The sequence below is a fragment of the Ranitomeya variabilis genome, chromosome 7, assembly GCF_051348905.1.
Source record: "Ranitomeya variabilis isolate aRanVar5 chromosome 7, aRanVar5.hap1, whole genome shotgun sequence".
Taxonomy (NCBI): Eukaryota; Metazoa; Chordata; class Amphibia; order Anura; family Dendrobatidae; genus Ranitomeya; species Ranitomeya variabilis.
Window position 1 is genome coordinate 223,791,949 of NC_135238.1, and position 22,020 is coordinate 223,813,968.

Sequence of the window (22,020 nt, forward strand, 5' to 3'; positions counted from 1 at the left end):
GGGTAGGCATTAGGTAGCATTCACATAAACAATGCAGTTTGGTCCAGTCGGGTGCAGTTTCATTGCTTTCATAAAACTTCAAGGGATTTTAAACCAAAAACAGCCTCCTCTGGGCACACAGGTATTACAGCAAATAAGCCGTTTATATAGCAGGCACATATATTTCAGTGCGGACTCACCCGAACAGATTACAATCCTTTCTCCCAGAGCAAACGCTATACATCGAAGAGGCCCTATCCTATCAGTCTCGGTATCTCCTTCAGCCTGAATTCCAGCAACTTCCAGCACCAAGCAGACATGTTCAGCTCCATGCACAGTTCACACTGAACAGGCTGCAGCTTCCACATGTAAATGTACAGATCCAACACACAGACTGCTCTGCTTTCCTAGCTGACCCATGCAGTCTGGTCGGCCTGTCTCTCTCCCAGCTAAAGTTCACATTTTGGTTGGTCAATCACCAGCTTCAACATACTCCACTCTGCTCAACATTTAGCTTAATGACACAAGGTGAGCCCATTTCTTGGTTCTTAGTCAAAGCTAGCTGGGTGCACCTAATTAAGATCTGCAGTGCTTTGATTTAAACCAGTCCCAGTTAGCTTTGCTATATATCCTATTTTGTGGAGTATAAGATGCACCCCAAATTTGGGGGAGGAAAATATATATGTTTTTAATGAAATGTTGGACCGTACGGTTTTACAGTATCTTACCTTGGTGGCGGCAGTAAAGCGGGGTCCCATGAGATAGGTTCGCTGCTGCAGAAAGCTGTCAGAGGCAACCGCTAAGACTATCACCAATCTCAAGAATGAGGTACCTGCATGAAAGGAGCAGTAGTGAGCATAAGCTTCATTCACGGTTTATAGGAGTGGTGGTCTCACATGCTCAATACCACTGCTTTCACACTGTAGGATTTGCAACTCTTGTCCTCTGGATCGGTTGGGGGCTCATGCATTGTTCAAGTGGTAAATTTGATTATGAGACAACCCTGCAAATGAACAATCTCTTGAAATTGGTTTGTCGGAAGCATGATTAATGGGACCAAGTTGTAATGGCTAGATGACTGGGTCAGAGTATTACTAAAAACTTCAGGTCTTGTTGAATTCTCCCTAAATGAAGGGGTTAGTACCTACCAAAGGCTAAACCATCTGATCTGATCCCACAGAGGAGATACAGTAGAGCAAATTTCTTCAAAAATGAATGCAATGGAAGATGTGATCTGGTCTAATGAATTTGATGTCACATTGATGTGTGGGTCCGTAATTCCATTATTTTTTGATCAGTGTAGGTCTCACTACTGGAATGGAGGATTACTTACCCTTTAGAGAGTATGAGTAGAAATAAAGCCAAGGGTACAAGATATTTAGGAACAGTCATGTATGAGTGCATAGATTAAGATTGGAATCTGTAGGTGAAAGCTCAGATACATCGTGAACTAAGGAACAAAGTTTCTGGACTAAAGAGCAGGAACAAGAGGTATAATTAGTGAAAGAAGGTGTAATAAAGTATGAAACTATTTTTGCTAGACCAGTTTCTGTAGCATAAGGGTAAATTATGGGATTTTTTTAAGACTTTTTTTTATTAATACTATTAAATGTCTGAGGTTAAACAATGACAAGTTAGGAGTGTAGGTGCAGCATGAGAGGAGACTTGGAGTTTTTTTTTTTTTTTTTTTATTAGGCCTCACCATGCATAAAGTGCACAATACGATAATCACCTAGTTTTAGTGAAGTAGTTAAGGGCGAAATGTTCCTTAACCTTTATTTAGAAAGGTGTTACAGAATTTCAGTTCCTCCGGATGACCCTTCTTCACCCATGGCTCAAGTTTCCGATTTTCCAGGTTTCTTTTTAGACTGTTTTCAAATGGGAACTAATTAGTGCAACATCATCTCCTTGCCAGTAGCCCATGTGGGGGCATCTCCAAAAACAGTTGCAGAGGATTTTGGAGATGGCAGACCTCACATAGTCAGACACATGCCCTGTCTACTACATTTTGAGGATCTGTCAGGAGGTCTATGTGCCACAAATCCTACTTTCACTCATCCTGAAGGCAGATGTCCCAGAACCATCGGTGTGTTCCAGCTTTTACACCTGTGTCCAGACGCACCTTATAAATCCTGTATATCGCCACTCGCGTCTTGCTAGACTGTGGCGATGAATACTCTCTGTGCAAAGGGTTTTCATCAAAGATGGCGTTGTTCGCATAGGTTAAATTTTTTGCACTTTGCTCCTCGGGTTATGAATGGACAGATAGGCTTCGTGCACTTTTCTAACACGGGTGCAAATATATCTTCATATAGAACGTCAGTTATCGAAACCAGATGTGCCAAGCAGAACATTTCACAGACATTAATAACATTACTTACCTGTAAGTTCTAAGCGGAGTTTAACTGCTCTCGATCAGTGCCAGAAGTAACTGCCAATAAACTGCCAAGCATCGGCTGCTGGCAAGACTTACGCTTGGTAAGATTATGCTAGCACAGAACATTACAGTATCGATTCAGGAGAAACACCACCGCAAAGCTCTTTGATGGGGACTTCAGTGAAACATATAATTACATTCTCTAGATATGTATTTAACGCTCTGTATGGATTATGGATTCTGAACAAGGAATGTATGTATTATGTGACACAAAAAAGCTGCTATTTTTAATGCCGCCTGCGTGCAATCTGTGGGGTCGGGATTGAAACCGGTGCCAAGTGCATGAGCAATCCATGGGACTGTTGAAACCTAGGTAGTGCAGGGTTTCATTGGGTGGTTAGCTTGCAATCTGTGGGGACCCCTTATTAAATTGGCATCTCAGATTTTTTGCAATTGGTTAATAATTATTTCTGATCTTGGGGAAAAGATTTTGGAGTAAAAGTGGTGTAAAAGTCAATAAAGATGATTTCCACCTTGATGCTGTTCATACATGGACAGAGATAGTAGCATAGTTTTTTTTATAGCTTATAAATCCAGGACTACGATACTTATTGGTTTTCTGACCAAGGAAAGCGCTCATACTCGTAGCAATATATTTCACCTTTGTATCCCCAAACCTACTGGGTTCCTTCCGGTGGTAGACACTATAACATTGGTTCAAAACCAAAGAAATGAGCCGGAGCATAAGTTGGTATAAATGCAACATATAGGAGCATGTTCACACTGTGGCCACTTAACAGTGCACAGCAGTGAGTCAGGGTTTGGTTATGGAGTGGGCGGGCGAGTGTGAGCGCTGGGAGCGGACTGTGTGATGTCAGGTGGAGGAGGAGAGCGCTAAGGCTGGAGACACCAGGAAAGGGGTCGGGCAGGATCATGCAGATGGCTGGAAACACGCAGAGAGACGCACTCGGGAGTAGAGTGTCTGCCCGCCGGCACTGCCTGCACACCAGCCGACCCAACAGGAAAGTGCTGCCGGCCGCATAGTTTGCCCGTGAAAGGAGGAGCAGCCGGGTGATCTTATATCATTTCTGTTGTCCCAATGGATACTATTTAGACTGCAGATATTGAAGTACATAAAGAAGCTACAGGCAGCGAAACGCTCAAAGGCTTTCCAAGATCTGTCTCCTCAAACAGTGAAGATGACAAAAATTTTAAAACTGAACACAAAACGTTGCCCAATGGTCTACGTAAAGGTAGAAAGAAGTATGCAGACTATAATCAGATAAATGAGGAGAGAGGGCCCTGCCTGAGAGGGCTCACAATGTAGGGATGGGTGAGAATACAGTAGGTGAGGATAGAGCTGGTCGTGCAGCGTTTGGTCTATCGGTGGTTACTGCAGGTTGCAGGCTTGTCTGAAGAGGTAGGTCTTCAGGTTCTTTTTGAAGGTTTCCATGGTAGGGACAGTCCTATCCTCTAGCATTAAAACATCACCTTGTGTCAGACGACTTCAATGTAGATGGGAGAAGAGCAGGACATGTCATAGGAACCTGTTTAAATGAAATGCCTAGCTTAAAAAAGTTGGCAACGCTCCTGTTTGTACAAAGTACAAGAAATTACCAGAAAACCAAAGAAGTGAGCCAAAGCATAAGTTGGTAAATAGACGAGCACTGTCACATGACTTTCTCCATAAGTTCCACAGACAATGTGTGGTGTGTATATCGAGCATACTCTCCAATCATGATTGGGCTCTGCAGAAATCAGTTTTGGATTTTAGAGTCCTGTCCTCATAATCTATGTTAGGACAGCGCCGACGCTGCTGCACGAGTCTCCTTCCTCCTCTCAGCAGAGGACGCCGGTGTGTTTACTCACCCTCCAGTTTGCTCCAGTCACAACAGTGTCTGCTTACTCCTAGGTCCGACGCACGACATGCAGGTCTCCTGGGAGGATGCTTAGGGTGCGAACGCTATCTGCTTCTTAAAGGGGCTGCGTGCCCGCTTCTGAAAATGCTGCCAGTCAATGGGTGGGAGACATTAGGTATTTAAGGCTCCCTCCCCAATAAGGAGGTGCCTTAGCAACTGATCCTGTCTTGTCTATACCAAGTCCTCATCCTGACACACCTGATCCGCACCTGTTACTGCTCCCTCATCCATCCAGTCTGAACTCGCTGCTGTGGACCTGCACATGTCTGTCATGCGTTCCTGTAACTTGTCCCGTCTGTTCCTGCTTTCCATCTCCTGTTCTGTCTACTAGTCGTACAGTATCCACCCTTATGCTATCTAGTTATTGGCCATCATGTCTCTCCATGTCCATACTTGCTTCTGTACACTCCTTGGGGTGTCAGCTGCAGCGGCTCCAGAGTCTGTCCTGAAGTGGTACCTGGCATCTACCTGGGTGCAAGTCTAACAACAACATCAGGGGCTATAGTAAAGAACCAGGTGGCCGCTTAGTTTCACCCCTCCAGGCTCTCCTCGTATCATGGCATAGTGGTTCCACAACCATGTGCGTAACAACCTATGGCTGTCCCTGAAGTTAGACCACCAGTGATCAGATATTGAATAACTTACTGATCGTTGGGGTACAACCATTAGGACCATCTTGCATACAATCCAAATTTCCATATAGGAAACAAACCTTGATGTGTAATTTAGGATAGTGAGTTGTGAGTTAAAGGGCTCCGGAGCTTTGGACAATCTCACGCAATCATTCACATGGTCTTGTCTCTGTCGGGCTCCCAATCAGCTGCCATCTGTGGGGAAATTAGGCAGTACGTATTCACTTTCTCTGCAGAGTCACCATGTTAAATACATTATAACTGTTCTCCAATCTGGCAATGGGCTTAGGATACTGAATAGAAAACCCCTGTCTATTAACTTGAAATTGTTTTTTTTTTACCCAAATTAGACAACTGCTTTAATTGGGTCCTCTGCTCCTTGTGTCATGGTCAGAGTGGAGAGAAGCTACAGTGTTTCTCGCTCTGGACGACCTGTTCGCTCCTGCATTGTTCAGACCAACCATTGATGTAAATGGCATGGATATTCATTTACACCAAATCTCTGAGATCGCTACAATAAAACGCTCACTTTTTGAGTGAACATATGACTGCATCTTGGTCTCCAAGAAGACCTCTTGGCCATTCAGTAATGCTAAAGAAGCCTATATCAAGCTTCTTTACCCTTGTAACCCCACTGGAACCTAAAGACTCTAGCAGGATCTCTCTTGTTACCGTGTGGAGCATGTACCACAAATACGGAATATACACTCAATCATAGAGTCATAGAATGTTAGCGTTGGAAGGGACCTCCAGGGTCATCATGTCCAACCCCTTGCTCAATGCAGTATTCAGTAAACCATCTCGGACAGCTGTCTGTCCAGCCTGTTCCACTCATTGATCACCCTCACTGTCAATTTTTTTTTAATCTAATCTGTATCTTGTCCCTTTCAGTTTCATTCCATTGCTTCTCGTGTTTCCATGCACAAATTAAAATAATTGATACCCCTACACTGTGACAGCCCTTCAGATATTTGTAGACAGGTATTAAGTCTCCTCTTAGCCTTCCTTTTTGCAAGCTAAACATTTGAAGATCCTATAACCGTTCTTCGTAGGACATACTTTGCAGTCCGCTCACCATCCTGGTAGCTCGTCTCAGAACTTGCTCCACCTTTTCAATGTCTTTTTTAAAATTTGGTGCCCAAATGCGGCCTGACCAAGGATGGGTAGAGGAGGATAATTACTTCACTTGATCTAGACTCTATGCTTACCTTAATATATCCTAGAACTATGCTTGCCTTTTTTGCTCTTGCATAACTCTGTTGACGCCTGTGAAGCCTGTGATCTATTAGTATATCCAAGTCTTTTTCACACGTACTGTTGCTTAGTTCTATTCCTCCTTTCCTGTAGATGGATGTAATTTTCATATAAGGCATATTTGTACTCCTAGTAGTCCAGACTTCATAGGTCATGGTGTGGGTATTACCTGTTACTTACTTGAAAATTGGTTCAAAGTTAAAAATGTATTAAACTAACTTAAACCACCATATAGTGCCCAAATAATGCCATGTCACATCTTTTTATTCCTTTTTTGCTCCATCCACAAACAACTAAGATGATCTGTCAGCATTTTGTGAAGTTTCTACTCTTTATTGTGGACCACCACTAGACTTCAATACCCATGTTGCGGTTCGTGATGTGATATTATGGTGTGATGTTGCCCCAATGGTTGGAGGTTCCCCGTGTAATAACTTTTTTTTTAAAGATCACACATACTTTCATAATTTTTTTTTTTATACATGTAATTTTGGGTTAAAAATTATTTTTGCAATTATGTTTTTAGAAAAGTTTGCATCTCTAGCCATTTACATGCTCCACAGAATGAGTTAACTAAGAGTTCATTAGCAAGCTCCTTCTGTCCGATGTTTTGTAACTGCATTTATATGTCTTTTTTCTTACCTCCATTAATTTGATTTATGACTACATCAAAGTTCAACTCAACTTTAATGTGGTGAGTGGTCATAAATCAGTTGAGAGAACCTCAGAAAAAGATACCAATGGATTCTCCATAAACTCCTTCTGTAGCCAGCGATGTGCAGAGAAAAAAAAAAGAGCCTCTAAAAGCTGAACTGTGAAAAATTTTAATCAAACCCAATTGCCAAAATTATTTCCAGTCCACAATGCATGCAGTTAAAGAGGTTGTCCACTAGAGATGGACGAACCCGAACAATAAAGTTCGGCATCCGTACCAAACACCTACTGTTCGGGCATGGACACCGAACACGGACTTCACCTGGAAATCCGTGTTACTGTTCGGGTTTGGCTGCCCGAAAACTGGGTGTTTGCCACTCTGTCATGTGCATGACAGCGTGGCAAACACCACTTCTGATCGGCCGTGAAATTGGAACGCAGCCTCAGTGACCGGAGGTAACCTCGATGATGTCACCGCCGGTCACTGATGCTGCGCTCACAGTAGTTCAGTTACCAGTGGTTCTCAGCCTGGACGGTCGCATCTTGGCACCATCCAGGTGAAAACTGTTTTTCCCCAGACATGTATTACGGCATGGGACAGAACGACGGAGAGGTGCGGGATATTGTTGTTTTTTTCATTTTAGTTTTATTGCAGGAGAACGAGGGCTTCAGTGGAATTAGGCTTTAGGTGAGTTTAACTGTTTGTTATTTTTAAATAAGAAAATGAAAACTGTGTTTAGTTTTATTTCTAATAAAGGACTTTATACTGGCTTTGTCTTTATTTACCATACCACTATTGAATTAGTAATGGATAGGTGTCTTATAGACGCTTCTCCATTACTAAGCCGGGGGGTTGATGTCACCAAACAATACAAAGGTGACATCAACCCCACAAAATGAACCCCACTTGCCACCGCTAAAGGGCAAGTGGGAAGAGCCAAGCAAAGCACCAGAAGTGTCGCATCTAAAAGAAGTGCCTTTTCTGGGCAGCTGCAGGCTGTTATTTTTAGGCTGTGGGGGCCAATATCCATGGCCCCTTACCAGCCTGAGAATACCAGCCCCAGCTGTCTGCTTTAGCAAGGTTGGTTGTCAAAAATGGGGGGGGACCCCACAACTTTTTTAAAATTATTAATTCTATTACTCTATTCTTGATAACCAGCCTTGCTGAAGCTGACAGCTGAGGGTTGCAGCCCCCAGCTGTGAGTTTTGTCTGACTGGTTATCGAAAATACAGGGGAACCCACACCGTTTATTTATTTTTCTTTTTAATTATTTATTTACAGCTCAGGAACCAGCTAATGAATACTCCCATCAGCCGCTCCTGCTCTCACTGTTGTTGGATGATGGGGGCAGTAGTCCCATCAGCTGACACCCGTGACCGAAGGTAAACGTTATGCCTCTGACCACAGCTGAGGGCTCAAGCTGTCTTTTGACAGAGTGGGAACTGCGGCCCTCTGATCGGCGAGGATGATTTTACCGCCGATCAGAAGCGGTGTTTTTCTATGCTGTCATGCACATGTTCGGGTCCCCCATTCAAGTGAATGGGGTCCGAGTACTGTTCTGGTACCCGAAATTTTTGTAGCTGTACGGCCGAACCCAAACATCCAGGTGTCCGCCCATCTCTATTGTCCACTACTTTTGCATTGATGGCCTATGCTTAGGTTAGGTCATCAATGTCTGATCGTTCGGGATCCAATCCCAGCACCCCCACCGTTGTCGGCAGCAGCGGTCGCCGGCCAGGAGTGCTCACTTGCCGACTTTACCAACATTAAAAGTAGTTCACAACCTCTTTACGTAGAAAAAAATGTCTTCAAAGTGACTCATTACCCTTTAAAAGTTTATATATAAAGTAAGAAAACCTTTCGATCAGTTTTTACATTTTAGATGCCTTCTGATATCATAAAACTCACAGAACCGGCTCACCTGCCGCCTGTTTTCCCTGAGCGATAGTTTGCATTTGATTTTGTAGCAAATGTTCACACAAGTCCCCGGAACGTACGCCCGTAGATGCCAACAAATGCGGCAATTCTTCCTCTAATCTCAGGGGCATTTTAAGGACCACCGGCACCTATTTTCCCATAATGAACCTGCCCCGCTCCCCGGTCGGAAACGTCTGCCGTCCAGATTTTCCCACACCGCACTATCACTGCGATAACCAGCAGTCCAGCTGCGAGGAAGCTTTAGATAAATATTCACAATGGTACGACTGGGACATTGACTTTTTATTTTTTTTCTTCTCCAAACTTCGAGAGTTTTGTTTTAAAGAATTTATAAGTTCCATTTGCATCCAAGTATCATTTTAAGGATAGCGAGCTTAAATAATGGAGGCATGGGGGAAATATAATATTACGATAATGTTCTTTGGTGCGGTTTGGAAGGTTTAGAAAACATTTGGAAACATTTTTCTCATAAAGTCACTTAACTATTAAAGTGTTATCATAGCCTTTCCTCTCGCATTCTGCAAAGTACTTTTGTTAAGCAGCGTCTCCACACGTATGGACGAGAAGGGGGAGGGGAACGATCCTGATTAGAAGGATTTCCATAAAAACAGGAAATTGCATTCTTTTAGTATCCTTGCATTAATTTAATACAAAAAAGATGCAACCAAATAATGACGAGGTGAATTAAGGGTACAGTATCGGTTTACAGTTAATGCCCTTAAATGCTCACCATTATCCCGTTCCACCGAGTTATCTGTGATCTCGGCTCCTTTGAACATATTTTATGCTTTGCAGGGAGAGGAACTTGGTAATATCACTGTTTTAATGGAAATCTGTCATTGCTAATGTGCACATAGGATGGAAGGTAATACGAAGCGCTTGTCTTTCGACCATTGAGACAAATGATTAACAGCACCATCATTCTGGATAAATGATCTCCCCATTTGTCAAGTCTCTCAACATGGACAACTGGACTAGCCAACATTTTTTCTCACAAAGGGAATCTTTTGCCAGGTTTTTCTGGGGAAATCTGAGTGAAGTATAATGTAGAGGCAGACACTCTGATTCCAGCGATGTATCACTTACTGGGCTGTTTAGTTTAGATTTTAAAAAATCACAGTTTACTCAGCAGGAGATTATCACTAGAGGATTAGTTGGCTTACTACCAGGTAGTCCAACCACACCCCTAGCTCTGATTGGCAGCTTTCTGCCTAGGCGTAGTGTACACAGAAAGTAGCCAATCAGTGCTGTGGGCGGGGTTATACAGAGCTCAACATTCAGGGAACTGCTAGATCTGCAACAGAATAATTTTTTTAAATCAAAACTGCAGTAACGAGCATAAAAAGTGACACATCGCTGGAATCAGAATCTCTGTCTCTACATTATTCTGCTCTTAGGGTAATAATTATTTTTATTCCTATAGTGCCAACATATTCCACAGCACTTTTCAATTTAAAGGGGACTTGTACAAATAAGATGAGACATTACAGAGTAACACATAGTTCAACGCATACCAAGAGGAGTCAGGGTCCTGTTCATAAGCTTACAAAGCATGAGGAAATAGAGGGAACACAAAAGATAAAAATAAAGTGCTTGTCATGTACGGTCCAGCCATCAGTATTCTATTTAATAGAGGTATTCAAAAAACGCTGCATGAACCGGTCACAAGTTCAGTATCTGTACAGATATAAAGTGCTACTGAGTGCATGGAAAACATCAGAGGATAGTTAGATTAGTTAGGTGAGTCGAAAGTCCAGTCTAAAGAAGTGTGTTTTTAGGGATACTGTGAATTAACTATATTGTCTATGGTAGTGCATTCCAGAAAACTGCTGCAGCACAAGCGATGTCCTGCTGACAGAATGGAGAAGTTTGGATTATAGAGGATGTTGGCCTTGAGCCATTAGCAGAATGGACGGACGGGTAGGGTGATAGAGATGAAAGAGGCAATGTAGGGTGGTGCAGAACTGTGGAGAACTTTGCGGGAGAGAGAGGAAAGTTTGTATTGTATTCTGTAGCAGATGGGTAACCAGTGCAGTGACTGGCACAAGGTGGAGGCATGGGTGTAGCAGCTGGACATAACTATGATTCTGTCTGCTGCATTCATGGTAGATTGGACAGGGTAGGGTTTAGTAAAATGGAGACCGATCAGTTGCGAGTTGCAGTAGTCCAGGTGAGAATGAATCAGAGCAACAGTAAGAATTTTTGGAGGAGTAACAAATACCCTTTGACAGATTCCTTCATTATTTTAATGTGGAGAGAAAATTAGTAAAATCTCCTAGCCATGCTTTAGTTGGCAATTTGTTTTTATTTTTAGTTGGTAGAATGTTTGTTTTTTTTTTTTGTTTGTTTTTTAAGTTCAGAAGAAAAATAGTTGTTTTATGTATATTTAAAGGGATAACCCCCCTCCCCCCACCCCCCAAAAATGTAATTAAAAGAAAGTCTTGGTATCTTCTACCAAGTTCAATAATCCTATCTGTTTCTGCTTGAACAAGGGGACCTAAAGCCACTTTTGCCCTTCGTGTTGGGCGTCGAACAACAAGCTACTCTTCTGCCTTGGACAAGTTTTTTTAGGTACTGCACATTGTGTATTGTTATGCAGATTGTTCAGTGTAATACATGGGAACAAGCTACTGGTTTGCATATACTTTGATACATACAGTTGTAGAATCGCTCTGGTTTATAATTTGGGTCCACGTGGAAGTTTAATCTGAAGGCCAAGAGTCACCGCTGTATCACAACACCATACAAGTGAATGGAATTGCATTGACCCTCAAGGGCAGAGGTGCCAAACTGCATTCCTCGAGGGCCGCAAACAGGTCATGTTTTCAGGATTTCCTTGTATTGCACAGGTGATAATTTAATCACCTGCACAGAATGATTCCAGCACCTTGTGGAATGCTAAGGAAATCTTGAAAACACTCATGGTTTGAGGCCCTCGAGGAATGCAGTTTGACACCCCTGCTCAAGGGCACTGTGACAAGCAACTATCAAAAAATCCGACATGGTGGCAGTCACCACCTTAGGCTTCCATCACACATCAGGTTTTCACCGTCAGGCTGAATCCGTCAATTTTTAAAAAAAACGGATCCGATGCAAATTGTTAAAAACTGATCTAACTAGCTGATTTCTGGGCACTAACTGTGTCGGGGAGGAGAGAGAAAGAGACTCCAGAATGGAAAATGCATGATTGGTTTTAAAAAAAACCAAAAAAAACTGAATCAGTCTCCCGTTTCCATCTTTTGACCTCACGTTTCACCCAGTTTTTTGCCGGAGAGAAAAAACGTTCCTCTGTACGTTTTCCCTGGCCGCCGGAAAACGGATTTTGGACGGATCCGGCAAAAAACGGATTAAAACGGTAGGCCATCCGACGCTAATACAAGTCTATGAGAAAAAAAACGAATCCGACGGCAAAAAAAAAAAAGGATCCGTTTTTTTCAAAATTTCAAAAAACACATTGGTCCACCTTACGTCTTCGCCATGGGCCATTATTCCGCAGTCCCACTGACTCAAGGGGGTTATTTTCACACGTTTCATCTGTAAATAGACAAAAAAAAGTGGAGTAGGAATTTCTACATTTTGTCTGCTTCTGTGTGATCTGTCCCCTGTCACTCAAAAACATATTAATCGGTTAATTCAGAATGGGATAGAGTTGTGCTGCCCTCATAGAGACCAGAGACTGGTGGGGAGCTCCATTCACCTAATTATCTGCATGTATAGAATACAAAGTAACAATCCCACAATGGAGCTATCACCTGTCGTTAAATCCCCCTGCCTTCTCATTATAATGAGATGGCTCTGCTGCCTCTGTCCCAGCCTATACAAAAAAGCAAAAAATGTGAGCATGAAACCTTCCAGGAAAACCCTTTGAATCATAAGTTGTATATAAATAAGTCAGTGTGTGATATACAGTAGTTTTGTGTACTTCAGCCCCTGACCGGATCCAACGATGGAGGCGAAGAGGATATACATAAAGACGACATGCCACCAAGTCAAAAGTGTCCAAAAGATCAAAAGATCGCTGCTATGTAGCTGAAATGCAGGTGTGCTGTGAGCGCCGACCACAGGGGGGCGCTCACAGCAGGCCGGCATCAGTAACCATAGAGGTCTCAAGGACCTCTATGGTTACCATCCTGACACATCGCCGACCTCCGATCATGTGACGGGGGTCGGCGATGACGTCATTTTCGGCCGCCCGGCCGGATGCGGTAGTTAAATGCCGCTGTCTGCGTTTGACAGTGGCATTTAACAGGTTAATAGCGGCGGGTGAATAGCGATTTCACCCGCCGCTATTGCGCGCACATGTCAGCTGTACAAAACAGCTGACATGTAGCGACTTTGATGTGGGCTCAGCGCCGGAGCCCACATCAAAGGGGGAGACACGGCATGCACGGTACATGTACGGCGCATGTCATGAAGGGGTTAAAGGTTGTTGCTTTGTAGTCCGAGAGCAGCGTGATGTTGGGCAGAGACCCTGATTCCAGCGATGTGTCACTTACTGAACTGTGTTTTGCTGTTTCAGTATTTTATCAGCAGGAGATTATCACTACAGGACTAGGTGTCTCGTATCTCTTGGTCCAACTATGCCCTCACCAATGATTGGCTGCTTTCTGTCAATATACTGTGTATACAGAAAAGAGCCAATCAGTGGAGGGGGCAGGGTTATACAAAGCTCAGCATTCTTGAGCACTGCTAGATCTGCAGCGGAAAACACAGCGATTCTATGACAACTGCTGCACCCAGTAAACTAAGCGATACATCGCTGGAATCAGGGTCTCTGTCCCTACATCTTGCTGCTGTTAATTTACATAGAAAAATAAGCTAATTTAATATGATGTGTTCATTTCAATAAACTTTAGAGAAGACTGTGCTATGCTGTGTACATTAGCACAAGTAGTAAATCTGCCCGATGCTTCCGTGAAGCAGAGTTGCCGGTCCTCTCGGACCATGTGTGCTTAATGTGTTTTCTTTTTCGATGCTGGAACATAAGACGATTTCATAGCAAATATGGCGCAGAAAGTGAACTCTCCGTCATAACTCAGGATAATTCGGTCCAGAAGAAGAGGTAAAGCTTTAATGCAGCCTCTCCTATTAGATAATGGCGCACTGACAGATTTATGGCGCTCGATCTCAGCACAAATCTGGTCCTTCGCCCTGCGTGAGCGGCGGGCCGTAAGTGCTCTCGTCATGGAGAGGCTGCGGCTTTCTGATTGAGCCGCGCGGCTACTAGATTTGGCGTCTTATCTGCGTTTTGATTGGGCCGTGACATATTATCGGCTACATAATTACATTTTTCTAATGTTCCAGTAGAATATCATGATGACATTAAAACAAAATATTTCTTACAGAAAACAAAACTAAATTGCAGTGCAGAGTCCCGAGGGTAGATCTGCAAGTTTAGCAGGTGCTCTTTAAAAGAACATCAACTTTTTGCAATCAAATTTGTCGAAATACGTCTAAATGGAAAATGAGTGCAATTAATATAAATAATAAACGTCCCACCTTTTTTTGTATACATCTCTTATGAAGGCAGATGAGTTTCCGTGTTAACATGGGAGCCCAAATAACTTTGTATTAACCAGTGGATAAAGGCGGTACGGGGTGGATACTCTTGTCTTACGACACTGGGGTCCAAATCCGATCTGCGTAGCTGGGCCAGACACATTAGATCAACCGAAGCCGCAGATTTTAGCAACCCGGCCGTATATATTGTAATGGCTTCACTCATTTTTGATAGCTGACGTTGGGGGGATAGAAGGATCATTGGACGTGTTGAATTTCAACATGCCCAATCCTTATTTTCCCGGGGGAATGGTCTCTGGCATTTGTTTACTCTCTGTAAAGAATACACACACAGTCAGCCATGTGTATGAAGGTTGACGGAGGGGAATCCGCAGCAATAGCTGTCAAACCAAGAGGGATCCAGTTTGCATGGCCAGCTTTGTTTTTCCAATTTTTGGTGCGTTCCCCCCAACCCCCCCCTCCCCAAAATATTGAGTTTCCTCCTATTTTCCAGAATATATTGATCATCCTTCTTACTGATTGTCCTGTGAAATTAGATTATTAGGCTTTAATGGAATTGAGACTAGTCAACAATCTGTGTACAGCGCCGGGGAATGTGTTGGCCCTATATAATTTAATATTTCAGACAGCGTAATTAAAATGCACTCCTACCATTAAAGGTTTAATCCTCTTAATATATTGCAGTCATCATTTTATATAGCACTGTGTACTTACAATTGCTCATTTTGCTTTTCTACCCAGATAATTCTTCTCTTTTCCTTTAGAAACAGGAAGTCTCTTTTCCCTGCATGAGTCATCCTCCTCTTCAATTCCTGACCCAGCTGCTCCCTCCTTCTGCTGCCAGAGACTTTTGCAGTGATGACTCATACAGGGAAAATTGACCTCCTGTTTCTACATGGAGCTTAGAAGGATTTGGCTAGTCAGTTTTAATCACGTAATGTCTTAGACCTAATGGAAAAGAGAAGAATTATCTGGGTAGAAAGACAAAATGAGCAATTGTAACTGCACAGTGCTATATAATATGGTGACTCCAATATATTAAAAGGATGAAAACTTTGATAGGATGAGAAGGAGGAGTGCTTCTTTATAGATAATGTCCTAAAACCAACATACAACATATGCGCTGCCATCTTTATGGCGTGTCCGTCGCCGATCGTTGCATGCAGAAGGGCAAAAAACTCAACTGACCCCATTATAAATCAGAAGGGTCCATTAGGTGTCGGGCAAAGGTTTGCATCGTGGTTTTTATGTTTACCATGCGCAGACCCTTAAAAAGGGTGTAAATCGTTCTGTTCTGTCCCCAGATCGCCCCCTCTACAGTAAAGTGCGAGCGCGCTCCCCGTCCACATTGTGTTTCTGGGTTTTTTGGAACAACCGGATTTGAAACAAAGCGCCACAGAGCGCGGAGTCTCCCCTCCTAATTCAGTGTAACACAAACCAGAGCCAACATCAGAGCTTTAATGTGGTTTCTCTTATTTGAAAATGACATCAGTATCTTTCCATTTTCTTTTTCTTTTTTTTTTTTTTTTTTTTTTTTACTATTTCTTTCCCTCCAAAAATGGTTCACAGATTCATCGTTTGTGCCAGTCAAGGCAACGTGATCCTATGAGAAATTAAAGGAGGTGTTGTATATAAACAGATATATAATAGCGACGGGAGCCCTGCAAATCTCTGAAGGGAACTTTCCCCCATATTTGTTATGGATGTATCATACTGCAACTTTAACTTTTATTTAAAGGGGTGATCTGGTTTTAAAAAATTGTTATCAAATACTATTTAGGTAATCCTGAATTAAAGGAATTGTCCAACCCTATGCTTCCACATTAGACGGGCCTCCCGATAAGGATCCGCCATGTCCTATTTCAGATTACTGATCCTTTTGTTCTCAGTGAGATAAGCTGCCGCCAGAGTAGTCTTTCTGACACTTTGTAGTAGTTGGGAGGGATAGCTGCTGGATGAACGCCCCCGATCCATCGCTATCTACTGTGTATGCCCTAATACTCACCTTACCAATCCCCTGTCACTTCTTTGATGATGCTTCCCTGATCCCCTCTCTGCTCATCAGGCCCCAGATATGTCCTGTCAACACTACAAATGATTGGAGATTTCACCTACTCAGCTAGTGATTGGCTGCAGTGGTCACATATCGACATGCCATGTCATTACTGAAGCCAGGCAATCCTAGCCTGATAGGTGACCAGGAAAGCTTTCGGCAGGGTGGGGTGGGATTTCTTACTTAAGTGTTATTCATTTTGTACCGGTTTTATAAAAAATGTTCTATGGTGGGATAATGCCTCCAACAAGGGGGCGAGTCCATCTATTAAAGCACAGAGTGGCTATGAAGAGCATTTTTTTGCTCTGGAGGACCTGACTGCCAATTAGACCCATATATCTCTCCCAAAAGTGGGCCCGTCATGGCTGTCTGCAGAAGACCCTAAGAGAATAAAAGGAACGGAGACAGGTTATCATGATCGATTGTAGTCCCAGTGGCCAGACCCCCAGCAATCAGGAAATTATCGGATAGGGAATAACTTCAAAACTTGTCACAAACCCTCTAAGCCTAACTTCAGACTTGACTTGGAATTTTAGGTCTTACTGCTTTTGCCCACCATGTCTAACTCAATTGTTTTTACCGGATAACCCATTTATCACCTATCCATAGAATGGGCGATTAAATTATTGATCTATGGGGGTCTGGCCACTGGAACTCACACGGGTATATGAGTACTTTTATGGCTGATAAAATGGAGCACTGTACATGCTCGACCACCACTCCATATATTCTCTGAGTACTGCCAAGTGCTGTCCATGGCTTTTTCCGACAGCTCCATAGAGATTGAATTGTGTCCACCATGTTCACTGACGCACTAGCGGTCGGACCCCCACCAATCTATAATTTATCATCCTGTGGATAGATAGGTGATAACTAGTTTTCATCACACAACCCTTTAGAACCTGGTGGTCACAGTGACAAGCTACTCCTAATTGTCAGGACAGCTCTCAATATTTCAACTTCTCCATTTCAGAGTTTTATGAAGGAAAGCTTAAATCATAGTTAATTCCGGTCAAATCAGATCAGGTTTTGGCTTTATGATGGGTACGGTTCCTATCAGGGAAAGCTGCCCACTCCATGACGTGGATTTGCCCTGACAGATTCTCGTTAAGAATAATTTTCATTTGTTGGTTGTTGTTTGCCCATAATGAACCCTAACCCTAAGGTCATTTTTTTTGGTACTGTAGGTTCCTCCCAGAACACAAGAAGATCTCCATGGAGTGTCTGGTCCACCACAAAAAAGTGGACATCCATTCACAAAATGAGAATGCAAAAGTTGCAGCTACCTTTTTTGGTCAAGTGATGCAGATGACCCAACCTTGGAAGGAATCCGTTAATCTCATGATCCCACCAGAAGAAAGTCGTTGTGTAGATGACGGCCAAGTGATATCAGAACCATCCACCTCCAATTTCTGCACCGAGTCTCCGAGGCCTCTGCATATTGTCTGGCCTCACAGATGGTAAGAGATATATATATATATATATATTTCCATTCTTTGCAATGTGTGTGGACATATGTACATAAATATGTTTGAAGATTTATTTATATGTACAACTTTATGGAATAACAAAACCCACAATCTGTTTCTTTTTTTTTTTTCATTATGGTTGTGCTCATTGACTTTTTGTATCCGTCGGCTTTCGGCTTTGTCCTCCACATCCCCAGACGTAATCCTGATTTTCATGCTATATTTTATTTTACACCAATTTTTTTTTTTTATGTTGTAAAAACAGGAGGAATTGTGACACATAATCACTACAGAACATATACTTATAAACTTCAGCTAGCCCCGGAAAAATAAATTAGGATTTAAAGAGGTAAAATGTCCCGATAATCTTGCGGTATTGGGCACGAACATTTTAATCTAGTTTTTATTCCTCGCAGTTAGTTTAATCTGCATGTGGCCTGATTAGACTTCAATTCATCCACAGATTACGGCCTGTTTATTGCAGAGATGCTGAGCTGATCACTAGGTCACATTTACTGAGAGCAAATGTTTGCAGGTGAACTAATAAGTATACCACACCGACAGGGTAAATCGCCTTTACAAAGGATTTGACTTCCAGTGCATAAATTCCAGAAGCTCTTGCAGATCATCAGCAGCATCTGCTACCTAAAGGGATTTTCATCTCCCTTTCTAAATGTTCCAACATTAAATTTAGGGATTGCAAGTCGAATCTGCCTTTTTGGATTTGATTAATCAAGTTCACACGTCCGGGTACACATTTTCTATTCACGTTTAAAGAGCCCTCCGTCACTAAGACACCGCCACATGTTGAGGCACCACTGATTGCACTTGCTAAATCCCCCCACCCTATCTAGGTGCTTACCCTGTACCCAGTAACCCTTCCCAACCCCATCTGAGCCCAACCATCCCTTAGCCCATCCATCACAGGACTCCTTCCTTCTTCTGTGGAGTCCCAGGAAGAGTCACTCTTTGAACTACACTTCCGATCAACTTTTAAAAGGGTTGTTCAGTTTTAGAAACCCATTTTCATGCACCCAATTAGGGGATCCTGAGTTATAAAAGTGGATCCCACGTTCATTACTGACAATCCTTGCCGTGGAGAGCAGTTTGAAGCCTCTTTCACTCTGGAGGACCCTCCATTGATTTGAGTTGACTCTGTGTAATTATTAATTTTCTCCAGTGGCGGCGCTGCACAAAAATTGAACAGGCTGCAGTAGGGTCTTAGAATGGGTGATGTCCAAAGAGGAGAACCCCATTAAACTATTAATCCCTTCTCAATATGCGCTATATATGTACCGCACTGCGGGAGCTGCATTCTTGCAAATGCCTTACATAAACTTTGTGACGATCACACAGGCTTACGCTGAGCGCCGCCGTGATCAAATGCTGGTGTCAGCTATATATGAAAGCTGACAGCAACTCCCATGATCTGTGCCAGCACCAATCGTGGGCGTTTAACCCATCTGATGCCATTGTCAATAGTGACAGTGAAATTGATGGGCATCGCAGAGGGAGGGAGCTCCCTCTATGCTGCCATCGACACAATGCTTGTGATCCCATTGTGGCAATGATCTCCATGGTGACCCCAAGCCGAAAGATGGCCGTAGAGTTACCCAGGGACTGGGCCTGTAAGCTCCTGCTCAGAACAAGAGCTGACACATCTTCTCCCTGCCTGCAAGACCCTGATTTTAGATCAGCAATCAGGGCATGAAAAGTTGATGTATCATACTTGGACAAGCTAAAAAAAAGAAAAAAAAAAGTTTTAAAAACTTGTTAAAATATTCAAAAAAAAAAATCACAAAATAAAGAACAAAAAATGAAAAAATATTAATCCAATAAATACATTTATTTATGTAAAAACTAAAATAAACAAAGTACACATATTTGGTATCATAGCGTCTGGAATGACACAACCTATGAAACTATCCCACTAATTGAACCTTTCAGTGAACACGGTAAACAATTCCTGAATTTTTGGTTTTTGTTTATTCCATCTCCCAAAAATCGGAATAGAAATCGATCAAAAAACGGTTATGTGACCGAAAATGGTACCAATAAAAACTTCAACTCGTTCTGCAAAAATTAAGCCCTCACTTGACTGTGTCGGCAAAAATATAGAAAAATTATAGCTCTCAAAATATGTCAATGAAAAAATAAAGTGTCTTTTTGTGTGACAGCTTCCAAACATAAAAAATGATATAAAACTGGTATCGCTGTAATCACACCGACCCGAAGAATAAAGTCGTCTAATCACTTATACCGCATGAGGAACGGCGTAAAAAATAAATGGCATAATATTCTTCACTTGCTGTCGATTTTTTTATTCTACCTCACAAAAATTGCAGTAAGGCTCGGCGTACATTTATCCTGCGCTCTACACTGAGCGTTACACTGGGGTTTCCATGTAAATCTCTGAAATGTAAAATCTGGGTTAAAACAAAAATCTTGTGGTAAAAATGTAATTATTTTTTCTTCACCACCCAATGGTGTAAGGTTCTGTGACACACCCGTGGTGTCAATATGATCACTGCACCCCTAGACGAATTCATTGAGAGGTGTAGTTTGTAAAATGGGGTCACTTATAAGGGATTCTGCTGTTCTGGCACCTCAGGGGCTCTGCCAATGTGACATGGCACCCGCAAACCATAACAGTAAAATGTGTTACAATATGGCGCTCCTTCCCTTTGACGCTTTGGGCCACTTGTGGGAGGTTTCCACTCTTTAGGCACATCAGGGGCTCTGTAAACATGGCATGGCGTCCACTATCTACTTCAGCCAATTTTTCACTCCAAAAGTCAATCGGCGCTCCTTCCCTTCTGAGCCCTGCCATGCGCCTAAGCAGTAGTTTTTCCCCACATATGGGGTATCGGCGTTCTCAAAAGATAATGCACAACAAAATTGTGGGTCCATTTTCTCCTGTTATCCCTGTGAAAGCAAAAAAAATTGGGGCAAAAGTTAAATTTTTGTAAAAAAAAAAATGTTAAATGTTATTTCCTTCCACATTGCATTAATTCTTGTGAAGCACTTGAAGGGTTGATAAAGTTCTTGAATGTGCTTATGAGGACTTTATTAAATAGACCCATCAAAGTCACTTCAAATGTGATGTGGTCCCTAAAAAAATGGTTTTGTAAATTTTGTTGGAAAATTGAGAAATTGCTGATCAACTTTTAACTCCTCTAACTTCCTAACAAAAGAAATAATGCTTCAAAAAATATACCGATATTGGAAACGTTATTTATCAACTATTTTGTGTACCATAACTCTTTGGTTTAAGGGCATAAATGAAAAGTTTGAAAATTTAGACATTTTCACCAAATTTCTGATTTTTTCACAAATAAATGCAAGTCGTATCCTACAAATTTTACCGCTATAATGAAGTACGATATGTGATGAGAAAACAGTTCAAAATCACTAGGATCTGTTAAAGTGTTCCAGAGTTATCACCCTATAAAGTGACACTGGTCAGAATTTTTTAAAAAATGGCCTGGTCAGGAAGGTGAAAACTGGCTTCAGGTTGAAGGGGTTAAATGCAATGTACGTGTTCACACAGAAGGTTTTTTATTGTTCAATTTCCTACTAAATGAAAAGATAAGCAACTTTCTAAATAGTATTTTAAAATGTTTCTACCACTTTGTTGATGCAGAGCGCCTGTAAGCATTTTATCTAGCTACACGATCTGCAAAATTGTTACACATTTGTTACGATTCCAACAGCCCTTTTGCTCCTGCTTCTGACCTCTCTTTCCGTTCTCACGGTCTTCCCTTTTCCGAGAGTTGCACACAGATCTCCACAGTGTACAGAGAGTGGGAAGTATGTACAGACTCAGGGAGGGCAGAGGAAATAGACTGTACAAAAAGAATACTATAATTGAAGAGGAAATAAGTGTAGGATAGAAGCTGTGCTCACAAATAAGATAACAAAGACAGCAGCATCGTTGATACACAAAGAACTCATATCTAGGAGATACTACTGGGAGAGAGAGTGGACACTTCACATCCAGCCTGTATTAATAGGGGAGACACAAATAGCACACATCAATCCCATATTACTGGGAAGGACACACACATATCACATCCAGCCTATATTACTGGGAGGGACACACAGATATCACACCCAGCCTATATTACTGGGAGGGACACACAGATCTTACATCCAGCCTACATTACTGGGAGGGACACACAGATCTCACATCCAGCCTTCATTACTGGGAGAAGAATACAAACT

At 42.3% G+C, this 22,020-nt stretch overlaps 1 protein-coding gene across 4 annotated transcripts in view; it reads left to right on the forward strand.

Annotated features, from left to right (window-relative positions):
• Nucleotides 1–22,020, forward strand: part of QTMAN (queuosine-tRNA mannosyltransferase) — a 310,972-nt gene that overhangs the window by 123,282 nt on the left and 165,670 nt on the right. For all 4 annotated transcript variants that reach the window (XM_077273016.1, XM_077273013.1, XM_077273015.1 and 1 more), the window contains exon 5: nucleotides 17,515–17,787. In XM_077273016.1, the coding sequence (XP_077129131.1) occupies nucleotides 17,515–17,787 (273 nt within the window). The remainder of the gene's footprint in view (nucleotides 1–17,514; nucleotides 17,788–22,020) is intronic.